This window comes from Eulemur rufifrons, chromosome 16 (assembly GCF_041146395.1).
Source record: "Eulemur rufifrons isolate Redbay chromosome 16, OSU_ERuf_1, whole genome shotgun sequence".
Classification (NCBI taxonomy): domain Eukaryota; kingdom Metazoa; phylum Chordata; class Mammalia; order Primates; family Lemuridae; genus Eulemur; species Eulemur rufifrons.
The window spans coordinates 6,672,607-6,691,874 of record NC_090998.1 but is presented as its reverse complement, the minus strand read 5'-3'; the positions used below and the strand labels follow the sequence as shown (position 1 = coordinate 6,691,874).

Below are 19,268 nucleotides of genomic sequence, written 5' to 3'. Positions count from 1 at the left end.
CACGGGGCCTACCGACAGGAACTCTCCGGGCAGGCGTTAGGAGGGGACGGGGAAAGAGCAACCGGCTGAATGAAGAAGGAGGTTTCGGCGTGTGGGGCAGGGGCACCGCATGCCACCCCTCAGGCGGGAGGAACCACATTTGCCTATGGGACAAATCCCACTGCAAGGAAAAATCCTTTCACAGCAAACAAACTGGGTGGTCGGACTGGGCTAGGCAGCCTTTTCCCCCAAACCCCCTCCTCTGTAATAGGACCCAACTGGCCATACAGTTTTTTAAAAGGACAAAATGTTTGTAACGCTTCTCCTACCCGTCTTAGAAAGCCTAGTAAGTGGACAGCAGGTCACTCCCCACCGCGGTTTCTCTGTGAGGCGGCCACACCTGTCACTTTGGGAGGGGCTGGAGGAGGGCGGTGACTGCACCAGGCCCGGAAGAAGGGATGGTTTTCTTCCCTCCTTCCCATTGTCCTTCTGAAAAGCATTTGGTTACTCTGCTGAACCCACGGCCAAAAGATGCTGCAAAAATTTCAGCAGGAGACAGAATAGTGAGCAAGGAGGAAGAGGCCTCGGTGCCGCCTCCTGTCACCTGCCCGGCTGTGCTACCCAGGGCCTGGTTCTACATGGGGTGGGCATCAGAATTGCCTGGGGGAGAATTCTAGACACGCACCTGCCCCAGTTCCACGGCAGGGGAGTCTGCGTGCTCCCGGGAGTTTCAGTGCACGCCTCTGTCGAGGACTGGGCTAGCGACGGTGTAGACTCCGGGTGCTAATTCTGCACTGCCACTTAGTCGTCTATGACACTGCGCACTTTCCCCAGCTTCTCTGACCCTTAGCCTCCTCATGTACAGCAAACATAGTCTGACACCTGCGCTGCCTTCGATCCAGACTCAAGCTGAGGATTGACCGAGGTGATGCATTGAAAACACCCTGAAATCGTAGTGCTAGAACCAGCCAGATTCTGTAGGGAACAAAGGATGGACAATAACAAAAACAATAATAACAATACCCTTGAGAGAGACGTGAGGTGACAGTGGGGAATTCTGTGGACGTTGGTTGTGTGTTCTGTGATCTGAGAAGGTGGCCAGGCGACAAAAGGGTAATTTAGGACACTGGAGCTCTGTTTTCTAGCCTCCGAGAGTCTGTAAAGGTTGTGTGGTGGAGGAAGATGGATAAATTCACCTTCCTCATACCCACAAACTGCCTCACGGTGCTTCACCACGACCCGTGGGAACGGCCACAGCAAGCGGGAAGGAGGGTTGAAGGGAGCCTGTGTGCTCCCTTTGGGCGCTGTCCTCCCTTGGATGGCAGGCCCAGGACAGGTGACCCTGCAGAAAGGAGCCACCACAGGAGCAGATAACACAGAGGGAGAGACTCCCTGGGTTGGGCAGGAAAGGAATCTTTGACCTCTGTAAGTCCCTTCCTCCGTAAGATGCTTATCAGCGCTGGTTTTTGTTTTTGTTTTTGTTTTGTACTAGCCTTGGGAGACCATTAGGCATAATTGTCCACCACACCCAGGAAGTCAGCAACAGACAGAAGCTGTGGGCGCAGGGTTCCCCCGCCAACCTTTTCCCAGACCCCAGCACCTCAGTCACACTTCCAGAAAGCCAGGAGTGGAGGGAGGCCCTCTATGTTCACACAGGCCTCAACATTGAAAAACAAGTCAGGCCACCCAGACCTGTGGGCTCCGGGCCTCACCCATCTCCATGGCAACCTCGGCTCACCACTGCATGCCAAGCCTGGACGGGCTGATTCACTGTCAGGAGGCTGGGCCGGCCAGCGCCAGCAAGAACAGACAGGATCCGGTGCCCGCAGCCTTCTCCAGCCCTGTCCCTGCGTCCTCCTCCCCCACCTCCAAATTAGGGCTGGAGCCGTTGTCTTTGGAAGGGCAAAGCCACTTGGGCAGACTAGCGCAACATCAACAAGAAAAGCAAACTCCATTCTAATCAGCAGAAAAAAACTGCCATGACTTGCTCTCCTTAAGGACCACAAGTACACTACTAGCTCATGGCAGAATTTCAAGATAGCAACAAGGGCATATTACTAACTTCAGTTTTACTAGGGTCCAGGTGGAAAGCCCCAGAGATCACAGCCCTAGAGAACAGAAGTCCCTCCTTGGGGTAAAAGCATGCTGGGGACCTGGGCAGGCACAGCCTGGGGCTATTTCCTATCCAGACAACTTCTGCCCTTGGGGCTTCTACCCAGCTACTGTCCTAAGGCAGTGCTGGAATCTTCAGAAATTTGTTTCATCAAAGGCAACCCCTGTAACCCTTCCCCAGGCCAGAGGTTCTCAAAGTGTGACACTGAGCACCAGCCCCCCCAACCCCCGGCACCCACCACCAGCAGTGGCAGCACTGGGAACCTGTCAGACATGCAAATTTGCAGTCCCAGTCTAGACCTTAAGAACCACTATTCTGGGTCTTTGTTTAAACTCTGAACAATCAGGAAGGACAGGGAAAAGCTCTCTCTGGGGGTTCTGAACCCAGAGATCAGCTTGGACGGGAGGTGTGAGCTTTCTCTGGACCTGAGGTTCCCTGTCCAGGTAAGGCAGAGCGCACAGCCACAGCCCGGCGAGGGGGCAGAGTCTGGCCCTCCCATTTTACGCTACGGCTTGCAGAGCTGGGGCTCAAATGCTCTGACCGGCACTGTGAAGCCATGTGCTGTGCACCGGGGACCCCCTTGGAACTGCTGCATGGTGACAGCTAAGGGCGAGGACGCAGGGAGAGGTTAAGCGGGAAGGGAGCAAGAGGTAAGAGGGGAGAGACGCTGGCTGGACAATTCCCTGTGAACCCGCTGAGCCAGGAAGTCGTAGTAAACAGCTCAAGTTGGAACCTGCATTTGGCTCCCAAAGGCGCATCCATCACCCGGGCCCTGCCCCTGAGCCTTCCTCCGGCAACAGGCCCTCGTGACTCAGTGGGGCCCCCACATGACAGGCTCCCACCGCCTGTAGCAGGCACTCTGGACAAAAACTGCCCCCACCCCCACTGCAGCAGCCTGCTGTGCTCCCAGGCCAGGCTCTTACGCCTGAGGGTGGACCTTTTCCCTAAACCGCCCTAACTCTAGAAAAAAACAACTAAAAAAATACATTCAGAGGCTGATGGTCAGGTTGTAGGTTATCTAGCTTAGTGCTGACTTGACTTCTGGCAGGCTTTCCTGTCCGTCAGCCACCCCTCCAGAGGCTGGGGAAGGGAAAAGAAAGAACACCCACGACCGTACTTTAGCAACACGCGTAGTAGCAGTTACTGGCTCTGAAGACCCGAGCACCCCACACGTTACACGGGGTGGTTTATGTACAGTCTCACATTGAATCCTTCCATCGCCCTTATTTTATAGATAAATCAGGCTCAGAGATGTTAAGCAACTGACTCAAAAAGACACAGCCAGCAAGAGGCAGCTCAAACAGAACCCGGTCCCATAGACAGCTTGTAGCTACGCTTCTCCACGCACTGTGCTTCCTCACTGCCCAGCTGGTGAACGGGCAGGATGGGGACCCCTAAGAACTTTTCCTGGGGGACAGGAGGGTGCCTTGGACATGCTGAATTTGGCAAAATGCTCTGACTTAAACCTTACCCTGGTGACAAGGATTCCCCTGCCTGCCGTGGCTTGACGACTGATGCTTCAGATTCAGGGTGTCAACCCCAGCCCCGATGAGGGCCCAGAGGGAGGGCACTGACCACTAACTTCCCCCTTGGGTTTGTTCTCTCTCTCTTTCCCTCTGGTGAGGCTGGAGCGGTGGTGGTCCCAAGGAAAATGCACCCTCAGGGCCAGCTCTACTTCCGCTCATTGTCTACCCCAGTGTCCACACAAGCAACGTGACTTTGGCTCTGCCCCTCTCTGGGACCTGGTTCTGGGTGCTCTAGGTGTCCAGAAAGTTCTAGGTTAGAGGAATCAGTCCCTCGTGGGAGGCTCAGGAGTGAACTGAAGGAGAGGTGCTGAGACCACCTTCTTGTTCTGCATGCAAAGTAGACTTTTCCTTCCATTTTCATTGTAAATTAAATTTCCAGTTAAGCTCCACAAGGGGACCCTCTGCCAGCGGGGGTATCCTCACGGGGCCTTTCCAGTAAAGTGCAAAACTGCAAAGCTCTCCCTGTCCCCTTCCCCAAACTGGGGAGGTCTCAGAAACGAGCATTCTGTAGACAGTAGAAAGATAAGTCCTGCAATTCATGTTCTGAGAACGAGGAAGGCTAGAGGTAAAATTTCAACTTTGAGTGAGCCGGTATGACGTGGTTTCACAGAACTGAAGCAATAAGATACGGATGAATACAAGTGTTTACACAACCTCGGTATCTGAAAAACTTTCAACAGAAGTAGTAACTACAGCAACAGCCGCAGGAGCTAACACGTGAGCTCTTACTGTGAGTCAGGCCCATGGTAATAGCTTTACATTAAACATCCCATTGCTCCTCAGAACAACCTCAGACGTTGGTTGTATTGTGCCTTCATGACGCAGATAAGGAAAGTGAAGCTGCCACTCCCCAGGAGCCTGTGTTTCCATCCAGCCAAGTCCGGCCCTCCCCACCCCCCCCAACGGCCCTGGGTCGTAAGTGGGCCCCACTACTAACACTGCCCTTTACAGCAACAGGGGCAGCTGTGTGTGGGGGGGGCGGGTGTGGTGGGGGGAGCCTGGTCCGCCGCAAACCCCAACCACCCAGGGAAGCCAGGTCCTTGAGGAAGCCGACTTCGGCCTCTTGTGGCCATTTAGTGCCCTAGACGCTGAGAAGATCATGGCACCCACCTTTCCACCCATGTCATTCAATATAAAAAAAAAATCATAATTGTAAAATAAACATAAAGAAACTGAGAAAAGTACTTTTTCCCCCTGACTCCTCAGGCTTACCTGCGTCGCTGGTGCCCTAAGCACATGCTTAGCCCCCTGCTGACCTCGTGGCCTCCCTTTCTGGGGTTCTAGTGCCCCTGGGGGGCTCCTGGGTGGACCAGCGAAGGTGCCCAACACAGCTAGAGCCTGTGGGTGCCATGACCTTGCTAGGCCTGGCACTTCTGGGCCACTGTGTGTAAATGTTGAGCCTGGCCTCAGGCGGGTGTGGGGCGTTACTTTACGGGCGCCACTCCCCCTGCAAGAGCAACAGCAGTGCAATGCACGGGAGTAGGGGAACAGCAGGGGAGACTGGAGCTATGCCGTGAGGCCCTGCCGCCCCCTTTGCTTCTTAGAGAGTTGCCTTATACTCTGCGAGCTGGTTAGGACCACCCCAGAGAGTGGTGAGGAAACAGGCTCAGAGAGGTAATGCGACTTGCCCGTGGTCACAGAGCAGGATCGAGCGACCCAGCTGTCAGGATTCTCTCTCTGTAACGTGCACAGCACAGCCCGTGCCACACAGAGGTCATTTACTCCACTGCCTGTCTCATCCCTGGTAGAAGGGAGGTAGCTTGGTTTCCTCTCTGGGGTGTGGCAGCCAATGAAGGGCCACGTAGGCTTTTTGTCAGCATACCTTTACAGAAATTAGGTGGCTACCCGGTCTGGACAAGTTCAGGAGTTGTGCAACCCTCCCACCCAAGGACAAGTCAGCATCCTTTAAAACCCAGAGCCCTTGCTCTGCCTTAGGAGAAACGCTTCAGCTACCATGGTGTGCTGCTGTTAGGACGTCGGGGCTGACTGGGAGGGAGGGCCCCTGCCCGAGGTAACCTCTTTCTAAACAAGAAATCTCATTTCAAGTTTCCACTGCCTGCTTGCCAGACGCGGAGCGTACACCAGCCAGCCCATAAATCCCTTTTCCGCTGAAAGCAGGCATTCTGATCTTAACCAAAATCATCTGATGTGGGGGATTGTTTTGGGGATGTTTTGCTTTAAATTCCAGACTACCACCCATTTGTTTTCCATTGTGTTTGCCTCACTGAGATGTCTGGCGACGATGCACACAACTCCTGCTTACACACTTTAGCCACTTGGACCAGCTGGCTCTCTCCCATCTGTGCAGCTGGTTACCACGTGTGGCATGGCCCTGGGTGGTGGGAGATGCCCCTTCTTTTACAGAGTTTAAGCAATGCCATGTGGAATGTGGACTGGCAGCGCTGGAAAAAGGCACTCCCAGCATTGGCGGCTTGGTGGCCTTCCTCCCCTAGCATGGGACATTCCGAGCCCCAAGCCAGAAAGGGGTGGGGGGCCAAGGTCCCTAAACTCCTGCATCTAACCTGTCACCTGTCCTACCCCTCTGCCAGGATCTCTGCCTTCATTTTAGGTCCCTTAAGTATTAGAAGCAAGCACTCAAATATTTGCTATCTATGCCCCAAAGCCCATGCCAAGCACTTCACCCGTATTTAATTTTCACAGTAGGCCCGGCAGGTAAGTCATATTATCTTCCATTTTTTAGATGAGAAAACTAGGGCACAGAAGTTAAGTTGCGTGTCTGAGACCACACAGCAAATAAGTGGCAGGGCTAGAACTGGAACCCAGACCCATCTGACTGCAAAGCCCAAATTCTCAATCATTTTGTTAAATTGCTTGTCTTTTCGATCGTTTCTTTTATTTCAGAGCCCGAATTTCTCCCTTTTGCCCTTGCTCCCTCCTAGACATAGCTGATCCCATTTCCAAAGTGGTATCTTCTATCCTCAAAGTCCCCAGCAGAGCCCACCCGCAGGGGAAGGAAGGTGGCAAGCAGGCCCTCCAGGGCCACTTAGCAGGCTCTCTTCTCACTCGGGCTTAGCTACCACCGCAGCTGCCCACTGGCCACTGCGTCTGCAGCCCATCAAGTGGCCATTGTCCTTGCATCCCCTACAGAAAGGGCCCCAGAGTGAGACTCGGAGCCTCTGCCCTTTCCCCACGGCGCCATCCTGTCAGCACGGGCAGGGGGAACAAGGCGGCATCGGCACAGGCCTCTGGGTTACAGCCCTGGGCACGAGCTCTCGAGACACACCCTGGGTTCCTGGGGGCACCTGCACTGTGAGGATGACGCCAGCTTCCTGCTACAACGAAGGCCTGCGTGCCCCTCCCCAGCACCGGAGGAGAATCTAATTTTTATTTGAAGTGAGTTTTCTTGGTCTGTAAAGGGTTGTCTGTCTTAGGAAGTCAGGACTACAATCTGATTTGAGCAGAGGAAAGTAGAGTATGGAGAGATTTTCCCAGGCTTGTAGAAAGGAAGCTTTAAAACATTTGAGCTTAATAGTGATAGATTTAAATCTACAGCCCCACGTCACAAGACAGAAGGTGTTCACACTGCACCAGGGAGAGCGGGGGGAACACGTCTTAGTGGGAAGGGCCTCCTGTCTCTGGGGTGCACATGCCTCTGGACTGGGGCCACTGAGGAAGGTGCGGATGGCTCCCACAAACGCTCAGCAGCGCTGGGGGGTGGATCTGAGGTATGCACGCAAACTGGCACAATGCACCTGCTCACCTGGACGGGGAGAGGTGATGTGGATTCAACGACCAAACTTTTATTGACTTGAAAAGCAATAATGAGCTCACAAATAAGCATGATTTTGCTGATCTTTTAGAGTTTTAATAACACTGTATTATCGGCTGGGCACGGTGGCTCACGCCTGTAATTCTAGCACTCTAGGAGGCCGAGGCGGGAGGATCGCTCGAGGTCAGGAGTTTGACACCAGCCTGAGCAAGAGTGAGACCCCGTCTCTACTAAAAAATAGAAAGAAATTATCTGGACAACTAAAAATATATAGAAAAAATTAGCCAGGCATGGTGGTGCATGCCTGTAGTCCCAGCTACTCGGGAGGCTGAGGCAGAAGGATTGCTTAAGCCCAGGAGTTTGAGGTTGCTGTGAGCTAGGCTGATGCCACAGCACTCTAGCCCGGGCAACAGAGCAAGACTCTGTCTCAAAAAAAAAAAAACCAAAAAAACAAAAAACACTGTATTATCATGCTATAGATTCAATCAATGTAGGTTTAAAGGAAATTAAAACAAAAATGTTATAGAAATCTGTTTTGAATTTAATAAAACTGTCCAGTTAACTTTATGGTATTTTAAACCCCAGTCAAGGATTTTCTCCTGTGATCCCTGTGTTGTGTGGTTTCTGCATTCGGACGTTAACGGGCAGCTTAGACTGGGAGTGCAAGCAAGGGACCGCTTCCTGAGGCTGGCAGCTCAGTGTGGAGTGGGTGCTTGGCAGGAGTCACGGGCCACAGGCCTGCCCAGGTCCCAGAGGTGTTCCCCGGAACCTTGGATGTGCACTGGGTAAGCAGAAGGGTTACTTCCTAACACAGCCGGCAAGAGCCACCACGTCTGCTCTCCTGCACCGTGTGTGGCAAGAGGATTCGACAAGAAGGTCTCTTAAAACCCAGGTTTCTGATGTTCCTCCAAGTCAGTAGTCCCCAGACCTCTCTACTCAGGGCCCTTTTCTGGAATCAAATTAAGCTGGGCCTCTTTCCAAGTCGGACTGCTTTGTCTTCGCCTGTTATTTAACCAGGCTGCTTATTCCCTCTTCAGGAGCCCAGACCCCCAAACGATCCCTCAGGAGACGGTCCTCCTTTCTGAAAGTCTTCAGAGGCAAGATGAGAGAAGGCTGGGCTGAGCCTTCTGGCCTCTACTTGGTGGGAAGAAGGAGAAGAAGAAAGAGCTCTGCTCTTCCTCAACAAAGATCACCCAAGCTATGGGAGCCCTAGCCCAGGAGGCCAAACTCGGCTGGAAGCTCATAAGGTTGAATCTTTTATGTGGACTAGAAATACAGAACACTTATTAAATTAATTGAGACTCAAAACCACTCCTTGGGCAATGATTAAGCCGGGAGTCAGAGTGGGGATGGGAGGGAGGCCAGCTCTCCAGCCTGGGCTGCACATGGTCATCACGGGAACTCAGGGTTTCTAACGTCTTTCGCAAAGTCCCCGTGATTCCTCCACGCAACTCCTGGAAAGCAGTGAGTCAACCTGTTTCTTACGGCAGGAGCACGGGGCTCAGGACAGGGCATGGGGTGCCTAGACGCTGAGGGAGAAAAACCCATATGGGCACTCATAACCTAAGGTCTATGGACCTCCAGAGGAAAAGCCAAAAAACAGACATAGTGTTTCTCTGGAGGCAGGTCCCACTGATTTCATGGAATTCCCTAAAAACGTTAAGATCTACTAGTCAAGGATGACAACATACGGTACTTAAAAACTATCCATAACTAAGTATAATTTGGCGGTGGTGGGAGGGAATTACCAGATGGATGTAATTATTATAAAATTATCTCATCTGGGGACAGGATGTTGCTTTCTACAGCTGCATGCCATCGCTTGATGGAAAATGAAAATGTCCCTTGGACCAGCATGACTTTTTCCATGGAATAAAACAGGCAAGTGATCTGCAGTCAGACCTCGAAAACATAAATTTAAGAAAAGTATAAAAATTAGCTCTTTTTGTCTCCTGAATTTCCTAGTTGCAAAACATTTCTCCTGCTAGTTGAGGGCCTGGGTCTGACCGGCCCTTACCCAGATCTCCAACCTGGTACAACGAAGTCACTGCTGGTCCGTATGTAAGAGGTAAAGCCCGTGTCTGCCAGGCTGTGGTCCCCTGACCCCAGCCTGGGGGAGGGAGGAACACAGAACACACACACGCAGCTCCTTCTCGCTCTCCTTTCCCCACGCAACACTACGCAGGTCCACTTGCACACGCTGCCCGCGAGGCAGCGACAGGACTACAGAAGCCAAAGCCGCGGCAACCTGGAGAGCTCGGGCCCTGCCCTCACAGCCAGACGTGCCCAGGCGGGAACCATCCAGGTTCGTATTCTTTAGACAAAAAGGTGCTTTTGTAACTCCAAGGTATTATTAAGTTCCAATCCAAACCGTGCGACCAATTCCAAAAGCCATGCCTCCTCGTCAAATTGAACAGAACAGGAGACCAGACAGACAAAACAAACCCAGGACACACAGCTGTGTGGGGGGGAGGGGAGAAGCCTACCCACCACTCCTCCCAAAAGTAGGTGCGAGAGGCTAGTTTCTGAGCCAAGGCCGCAGAAGGCTCACTTAGACGCAGCGCTCTGGCCAGGCCGGCCCTCGATACGGCTGCTTATCAAAACACTGCCAAATTCGGGCCTGAAACAGCCCCAGCTTCCTTTGAGCACAAAAGAGCAGAAGAAAGAGGCAGAGTGTTTGTGTGTGATCAGGAGTCGGGTCTTTGTTGCTGACAACCCTTGAGGGGTTGGGGAGAGACTAGGAAGATTCTGGGTGATATCCCATTTTCCTTAGCAGATGCAGACACCTGGCCTCAACTCACCTCTCCCCAAACTTGCAGTCTGGGCACCAGATGTGGAGCCATTTAACTTGTACACGCCCTGCCCAGACCCGGAATCCTGATGTCTTAGGGTTTGTCTGCTATGCAGTTTTATTTTCAGAAGTGGGGCCTCCCTACAGTCTAACGAGGAGCAACCCATGCAATGGAGGCACTGTCTTGATGCAGAGTGAGGCCGGCACTGGCACGGAGGAGGTGGAAAGGAGGGAGGCAGACGTGCGGATTGGGGTGTGCTCCGGCCAATCCGTTTAAACTGCCACACTTCTCGGGGAATTGCACCCACCCTCCCCACAGCCTCAATCTACTTTCCGCTAGTGAATAACAATGCGGCTAGTGCCATCTACTATGCCAAGAGCACTGTCATTGAACTCTCACTGCAACCCCTCGGGGTAGTCACCGGGCCCACCTGGTGATGGGGGCACCGAATCCAGAGCTGGCGCTCTGACCACTAAGCTGTACCACCACGAAGAGCCAAGGTACAGGGGCAATGAAAACGGAACCCCAGGCAGAGAGATTCCACCCAGGGTGAGCAGAGGGAACATGGAGGTGACAGGAAAGAGAACCAGGTTCTTGCTCCAGAGGTAACGGTTAAGAGAAGCCAGGCTCTGAGGACAGGCCTTGGAATCCGCCACACATTTCCAATCCCTGAGTCCTGTTCTGGGCTGTGTGGGCAGGTCCTACTGCTATAGGAGGTGGAGTGGGGTTGTTTTCATAGACTCAGCTTGAAAGGACGCCTCGAGTCCATTTGCTCCAACCCACTGGTTCTACAGATGAGGAAACTGAGGTCTGGAGCACAAAAGTGACCTGGCCTAAGGCTTCAAAGTCAGTTGGGGACAGACCTGGACTCACAGGTCTCTAAATTCCAGTCCACGTCCCTGTCCATGCTTCCCAGCAGTCACCCTTAGGTCCAGGCAACACTGTTTCTTGGGACAGAGAAATCCCCTGCTATTTCCATCAGCGTGGGAGGGTATGGGGTGACAGGCAGCGAGCAAGGGGCCGAGGGAGGGGCGGTGGTGGCTGGGCTCTCTCAGTAGAGCCGAATTTCTCCTCCCTTTGCCCTGAGGAGCTCGTCCCCTTGTCTGACCGTGAAGAGGGCAGAAAGCCCCTACAGGCAGGCTTAGGATTTGGGAAGATCGGATGGGAAAGTTACATTCCTGACCTGGCCCTAGCCTTGGTTCCCCACGTTACAGCTGGAAATACTTGTGTTGTTTGCCACCCTGACATCCCGGAAGATGTTTTCCCTCTCAGTAGTTTTTTGGGTGATGGGTGGGCAGGGAGGTCTGAAGGAAATGCAGAAACAACCGAAATAGAGCTGGGAGGTTTGGTTCCGGGGGCGTTGGAAGAACAGACTGATTGCTGGTTTGGCTGTGGCATTGGACGCCCGACTTGGGAAGGGCAGGCCGCGCAGGCTCAGTTGTCACACGTGTCCCACAGGGATGGGAGCAGGCCAAGCAGGAGGCACAGCCCCTCCCTGTCCCCCACAGCTGTCCCACTGCCACTGAGGCTGGCCTCTCTGGATCCCTGCCACACGCCCCCTCTCAGCACCCTGTGTACACGAGGCGCTGGCGGCCCTGGCCTCACAGCTCCTGCTTTACAAGCCCCACATCAGGTCCCAAATGCCAAGTTTATAAACTCCTGGCCTCGAGACAGAAAGGAAAGTGGTGACAACATAATCCAAGCAGTCCCCTTGAGAGAGTGTTTTTAGGAGCTTCATCCCAGCCATCTTCCATTCCCACCCGGCCAGCCAAACCCACCTGGGTAACTTACTTCTGAGACTACCCTGCCCCACAGCCCTGGGTAAGTCACTTAACCTCTCTGGGGACAAGCTTCCCGACCATCAGTAAAGCGGGGACAATGCTTCCTCCTGACTGTATGATGGGAGTTGGAAAAGAAAGGGCTCTGCAGACTGCACGACGGACCGACCGCAATATTCCTCCATTACATCATCTCCGAGGGGATGAGAGCTTCGTCTCCACAGGGACCCCAACACAGGACAGATGAACAGTAATTATTAGTTCAGGAAAACATAGCTACTGCCCGTCATAGAGATGGACGAGGACACAATGAAAAGTAAGGGATCCACTGGTTATAGTATTGGCTCGGTCTCTGTGATCCTGGGCCAATCACCCCCTGTCCACTTCTCTGCTGCCTGTGAATAAGAGGGCTGGACTGCGTGATCTCTAAAGTCATGTCCAACTCCAACCCAAACACTTCCAGAGTAAGTGATTTCTATTTCAGACCACAGAGCTAACCAGCAGCACCTAACCCAGGCACGGGAGCTCTGAATCCCAGTGGGGCAGCAGGCTGAAGATAGTGTGGACAGATTGCAGGCCAGCAGGCAAGAGACTGAGGAGATACTGGGAGACTCTGGGAGCCTCCCATTACCCTCCTGCATATGCCACAGGACAGATGGGGGCACACTGTGGCAGTCTGCGGTTAACTCCAGCCCCAAACCTTGACGCACTCTAGCAGACAGCTGAAGACTAACCAACAGACTGGCAGGAGAGAGAGTGTGCTAGAGACGGGAGAGGAGAACTCCCCAAAGGACAAGGGTGGGGTGGGGCGGGGCCAGCTGCCTTCCAACATTCCTTTCTGGTGCCAGGGATTGGAGAGAGGAGGAAGCTCAGCCTGGCAGCTGGCAGGCTGTTGGGGTTGGTGGGCACAGCAGGAGGAGGGGGTGCCCACTGCAGGCAGGGTCTTCCTAAAGCAGATCAAGGGTTGGGCAGGGGCACATCTTGTGCTGTCCTCACTAGGGTGTGTGCTGGGTACGATGACTCATGCAAGGGCAGGTCAGTCTCTGTAGGCTGCAAGAACTGTTCTACCACCCCTTCAGCTCCAGGGAGAGTAGTAAATCTCAGATTTGCCCCAAGGTTCACAGGGACCTCAGTGACCAGCTCCAAGGGAATAAATGCATTTTTTGGTTACAAGCCCCTGGTGGCACACAGCTGTTTATACTGCCATCTCTCTTGAGAGTGGCACAGGGACTGCCTTTCCAAACCCTTTCCTGTCTGCAGAGGGGCAAATATTGTCATCTGTGTGCAGGGAATGTGGCCCTTAGAACCAGGACATAAAGGTCCCTTATTCCTTGCTTCTGCCCCTGGGTGGTCCCTTAATCCCTCAAGGGAAGGTGTAGAGTGGACACTGCCTTTCTGTTGCCTCTCTGGCAATGGGCCTTCCCATTGGAAGAGAGGCTAAGTGTGGCCAGCAGCAGGTGTCCCTGGTGCTCTGGGACCTACTGATCTCTCCAGGTTAGTGTCCACTCTCTGCGCCCCACCTTGCTTGCAGTTGGGGGGCCTGGCAGGGAGGGAGCAATGCTGGAGGCCCTCCTGGGCCCGCCCCGCACCTAATCTCTCCCGGAAGTGCACAACACAGTACCCATCCCACGAGAGGCACAGATAGGCATCTGCCCCTCCTTCCCTCCCCAGCTCTCCCAGAGTTCTCTCCAGTGAGATATTTATCGCCCTTTGGAAAAAAATCAAGACAAGCTAGTCTTTCAGGTAGCTTTGAGGGAGCTCACATTTTCTCACAGTGGCTCAGAATCAAAGTCTGAGGCTATGGGGGCCTGCAAGGTTCCTCCTCCAGGGTGGAGGGGTCCCCCACTCTCACTCAGGGACTGGGTTCCCGGGGCCCACGCTGGCCGGCTGCGCACCCCTTCCTCTCCAGTTTAAAACTGAGAACGGCTCTTGGCTGGGCTCTCCCTGAGCCACCGAGTCCTTTAGAGCACCCGCATCCTCCCCCATAACGCCCCCTACCACTTGGGAGACCCCCCCCCCCCCGTCACGAACTGCGTTGCCTGCCACGATCCTCCCTGGCCGGGGCCTTGCGTTCCCAGAAGAGGGGTGCTCCACTTCTCCCTGTTGCCTGCCCCTCTGGCACTCGGAGCGGCATGGGGTGGGAGCAGACACAAAGCCCACCTCGAATCCTCAGGGAGGGAGCGGGCGGGGACCAGTCTGTATGCCCAAATTCACTAGGGCCCCGCCTCCCCCGCTGGCTTGGCTTCGGATGAGTCTCCACCCGAATGTGCCTGTCCCGCCCGACTCCGGACCCAGCCGAGGAGCCAGCTGGCAGCCGCAGCGCCCTTTCTCTTCCCGCCCAGAGCCTGCCCGGTGCGGGCAGTGCCAGCTGCCGGCACCCCCGGGGCGCCGTGGCACCCTGGGCCGCGGACAGCCGCTGGGGTCTGGGAACAGGTGGCCCCGGAGAAGAGCGCGTGGGAGTCGCGCGCTCACTCACCCAGAAGATGAAGTTAAATCCAAAGAGCAAGTATTTGATGCACTTGGTGCCTCCTTTGACCGGCATGGTGCGGGCTAGACTGGCCTGGGCCGGACTGGTGCAGGACCGGGGCGCGCGGCTGGGACGGGCGGGACCCGGCGCAGGACAGACGTGCTGGTGGCTGCGGGCTGGCCTCCGGCTGCACTTTTAAAAGTGCCACTCCTTACGGTGCGCGGCCGGCCGCGGTGCGCATGTGCCGAGAAAAGCCGACCCCCGCCGACCACGCCTCCCGGCCCCACCTGCCCCGCCCCCGCCCAGGTTCCGAGCGCCTCCGGCCGCAGGCGCCCCGCGGAGCCTCTCCTGCTTCTGTCCCCTCCTTCCTCCCGCTCAGCCCAGTCCCCACCGAGTTGCCCCTACCCCCTAACCGCCATCCTCCTCCTTCCTCCCTTTTTCTCTCCAGCCGTCCTGGGGGCTTTCCAGGCCTCACCTCTTGCCACTTTTACCTTCCGGTTCTCCCTTGTTGAATCTGGGCGTCCGGCCCAGGCCCTTCAGTTTGGGAGACCCTCCCCGGGTCGTCAGGCTAAAGGCCCCTCACCCAAGGCCAGCTGCCAGAATGGGGGCTCCTTCTGCCTTGACCCGGATTCGAAGGGAAGCTGCCTGGCTTTATTTCTCCCGTGGGCGTCTCCTGGCGGACCTTGACTCATTGAACACTCTCAGTTGGCACATGGTGTGGAGTAGGGGGAAGCTTGCAGTCTGCGTGGGAAAACAGATCGAAGGCTTTTGAAAGTAATTATCAAATACTGATCACCGAATCCGTAATATGACTGAGGGTTGGACAGTCCCTAAGCGCTTCCTGGACTTGGGGTTTGTAGCCCAGGCTTCTACTCCTCCACGCCACCCTCATTCCTGTGCCTCTGGAATGTCTGAGTGTTTCTCCTCAGCTCAAGAACTTTCTGGAGCTCCCCACATTCAATGACCTAAGTTAAAATTCCTCATCTTGCTTTCGAGGCCCTATAGGGAACACTCATTGGACCTTCTGCCCGACCTGGCATCCCACCCCTATGCCATGGTCACAATGCCCAGCTCTGCACACGGTGTGTGCCCCTGCTGGCTGGTGGCCAGCCCTTCCCCCTTCACGTGTAGGAATTCCGTGGCTCCTTAAACGCTCCTTAGAGATTCTCTCAACTGGATGAGGAGATTCCCCCTCCTTTGAAGCTCCCAAACCCCTTTGTCTTTTTTTCCAAACGAAGTTTCCTTTAGTGTTCTTTATTAGGAAAGCAAAACATAGTCATTACAGAAACAACAAATACCAATAAGCATAAACAACATAACTCGAAATTTCACCCACCAGGAACAGCCACTGTTAGCACATTGTAACTATTATTTTGCGTTGTTACCATTAGACTTGTCTCGTTGATTGATTGATCCATTCAAAAACATTTTTCAGTATCTACTTTATGAGGGTATTTTAATAAGGACAAGAGCTGAACAAAAATGATTAGACCCCACTTCTGCCCTCCAGGAGCTGAGAGTCCAGTGCAAGGGGGAGACAGGCAGCCAGACAATGGGATGAGGGTGACATTTGGAGTTATAGAGAGAGGCTTAAGGGAATTGGATGGAAAATTGAGATGTATTTGAGGAGGTGCAGTTGAGTGATGTGAGGGGAGCAGTGAGACATGAAAGGTGAGCTGAGGACCAGGTGCAGATCTGTTAGGAGGCTGTTGACTAGTTCAGGTGAGAGACAAGAAAAGTGAATGATGACCGGGCAATGGAGTGGAGGCCGGAGAGGGCAGGCAAAACCCCAGGAGGGGATGGGTTGGGAAGGGGAGGAGAGATCGGAGGCAAGAGCAGCAGAAGCCAATTTATGGAGGGCTGTATTCATTTGTTCTAACTTTTCTTGAGAGCTTCCTGGATGCTGAGGGTACTGAGGTGAAACAACCTCTATCCATGGATACATAGCATGTTAGAATCTCAGTGCAGGGCAAAGAGACCCATTAACAGATAATTGCAAGCACATAGAATCTTTGCTAGGAGGAAAAGTGGCCTAGAAACCCGGCAGGGGCACAGGGCGTGTCCCCAAGTAAGCCTGAGTGTGGGAGGCTTCCCAGAGCAGGGGACCCCCGCAGCAGCTGACTTTGGAAGGAGGGGTCAATAGCCAGGGTGGAGGAGAGAATTCCACGCAGAGGGAACTATATGTGCAAAGTCACAGAAACAGGAAACCACAGGCACTTGGCAGTGCTGGAAACTACCAGGAGTGGGCGAGATGGGGGAGGAAGAGGATGGAGAAGCAGAGCCTGAACTGAGCCTGATGCCAGAGGGGCCAGCAGAGGAATTTTGGTAACGCTGTACTCCAGCTACTCCTCCTGACCGTGTCCCTGGAGGATGGTTCCGCATGGCAGGGTGTGAAGCACCGTGGGGCGTGAGGGGGGAGGTAGAGACACAGACAATGTCCGGTTGTGCTGCTCTCGGCCTGGGTCCATCCACGTTGGGAGAACAGGTCTAAGGAAAAGAAAGATTTTGTCTCTTTGTATCTCCCCCCTCCCCCGAGTTAACAAGGGCTGGTGGGAGGAGTTCAGTAAATATTTAAGCTTATAATAGAAACTACTTTTTAGGGGAATAGTGAATACGGAATGAGCTAATTCACGTGGAGGCTTTAGAATAGTGCCAGCCACAGAAGTGCTCGAGAAATGTTGCCTACTGTTCCTATTGTTATTATTATTTTATTTACACTCAAGAAACGGGCAGCCTAAGTGTTAAGTGCCACGTCACCTATTATCGGGGGTCCTCGCAATGTGGCAAGAGCCTTGGCTCTGGCCTGACGACGTCTGAATTCTGTTCTTGGTTCCCACCTGTTGGTTTATTTTGGACACGGGCCTGAGTCTCCTCACCTGTACAAAGAGCATTTTGGGTTAGATGTCCAAGTCCCCTTCGCTCTGACATTCTATGGCGCAATCAGCCTCTGGGTCAAAGTGTGTTGTTGTTAGGGGCAGTTAGTGCTACAGGCAAGCAGGAAAGGAAGAGATGGAAAAAAATGTGGTTTGCTTTAACTGGAAGAGGAAAGTCTGGGTAAACCCCTGAGTCAGAGATCACACAGAGGCAGCCAGCCTTCCAAGCTTTGTGGCGCTCCAGTGGGAAAACTTTTCCTCCCTTCCCTCAGGGAATCCTGTTTCAGGGAAAAAAACCCTGGCTGGGGCTCAGGGTCCACTTCGACTCTGGTGCTCCCCCTGCTGGTGGGATTTGAACACGCAGGGGCGGGGCGAGCGGAGGGTCGGTCACGCCCGCCTTCCTCATCCTTCCAGCTGCTGACAATGGCTTTGTGAGGCAATGGCTTTGTGAGGCAACGGGCAGTCCCCCTACTCTCACGGGCCACCAGGGCCCTCCCAGCCACCCTACCAGTGTCTGTCTTGGTTCTTTCGCCTCCTCCACTCTAGAAGCTTCTGTGCTATTCCTCTTGCTACGTTTAACCGCACCCCCTCATGATGCCTGTCTTTTCTTCCATGTGCTTGAATCGCCCTCATGGATAACTCATTGACTGTCATCATCTTCTTTTATGTGCACATGTTTTGGTGGTGAGCTCCTCCGACGCACACCGGCATTTGATTAATGTCCGTGTTCTCCACAGCTCCCAGCCGCTTGCTGGCCCGGGGCAGGCCCTCTGCAAACATCTGTGGAATAACTGCAGGGCGTGGTCTTCCTCTGCCTTCATCCTCAGGGCTCTGCCCTTGTCTCTCAGCTCTCTCCTTGAGCACTCTTCCCTCTGGCGCCTCCCACCGTTTTCTCCGTTTAGCTCCCCTCTCCAGAAATTCCAGTCCTGGCATCGGAGATCCTTCAGGCACTTCCCATGTCCCAGTCCCTGAAGCCCATGGATGTGTTACTTCACATGGCGTGAGGGACTCTGCAGATGTGATGAGTTAAAGGATCTTGAGGTGGGAGATTACCCTGGGCTGTCCTGGCGGGCCCCATGTCATCAGAAGGATTCCTACAGGAAAGCGGCAGGAGGGTCAGAGCCGGAGAAGGAGACGTGAGGACAGGAGCGAGGCCACGTGCAGAGCCAGGGCAGCCTCCAGAAGCTGGAAAAGTCGAAGAAGCGAATTCTCCCTATTGCTGCCAGACTCATTGCAGCCTTCTGACCTCTAGAACTGCAAAATAATAAATGTGTGTGATTTTGAGTTACTGAAACAATAGAAAATGAATGTAGTAATCTGGAAATAAACATCAAGCTCAGAATTCATAATCTTTGCAGGCTTCCTACGTGCAAAGCTTGTCTTCAGCCCTGCTCCTCTCCTGCCAGTCACATCCAAACTTCACGTCACCTGGGGCCTCCTCCTCCTCCTCACCTCACACCTGCTTGGTGAAAGTATTCATGTTTGCTAGTGGCTCTCATGTCCTTGCTGGGATGCTGTCCCCTTTAAAGATAAGAAACCAGGGCTGAGGCAGGATACGATGACTTAGTGGCAGAGTCGGGTCTTCTGATTTCAGCCTGGCCTTGGTGCCTCATCTTTCATTCCTCCTGCCACCACCCACAATGGGGGCACATCCTGGAAGCTCATTCACGGCCTAAACAACTGCCCTCCCCTCCCTGCTGTCTCCCTGCTGTTCACCTGTCCAGTGTGAACACGCCATTGGACCGACCCTCTTGAAATCTTTTGTGAAGGTTTCATGGATAGGTGAGGGGTTCCATCTCGCGTGCCAGAGGACACTATTCTAAAAATCTTTTTTGGATATCTCTTTCCTCAAACTTCCAATCTGTGGTGGCCACCCCTTGTCCCCTGCCCCCAGCCCAGCCTTGGCCAGTGCACTCCGGGTCCCTGAGGATGTCTTCTGCACACGTCCATGTGGAGCAGTTTAGCTCTGGCTTGGCATTTCCAGTTTGTATCCCCAACACGCCCTACTCA

General features: G+C 53.9%; 1 protein-coding gene across 8 annotated transcripts in view; it reads right to left on the bottom strand.

Moving 5' to 3' along the window:
• CD9 (CD9 molecule) overlaps window positions 1–14,594 on the bottom strand; it is a 31,811-nt gene extending 17,217 nt beyond the window's left edge. For 6 of the 8 annotated variants that reach the window (XM_069489430.1, XM_069489433.1, XM_069489435.1 and 3 more), the window contains exon 1: window positions 14,395–14,594. In XM_069489430.1, coding sequence (XP_069345531.1) covers window positions 14,395–14,460 — 66 coding nt within the window. In that variant the 5' untranslated portion in view covers window positions 14,461–14,594. Of the gene's footprint in view, window positions 1–13,964; window positions 14,051–14,389 lie in introns of all 8 variants that reach the window. The other 2 variants (XM_069489429.1, XM_069489431.1) reach the window with 2 other exon arrangements.
• Between the last annotated feature and the right edge of the window lie 4,674 nt (window positions 14,595–19,268).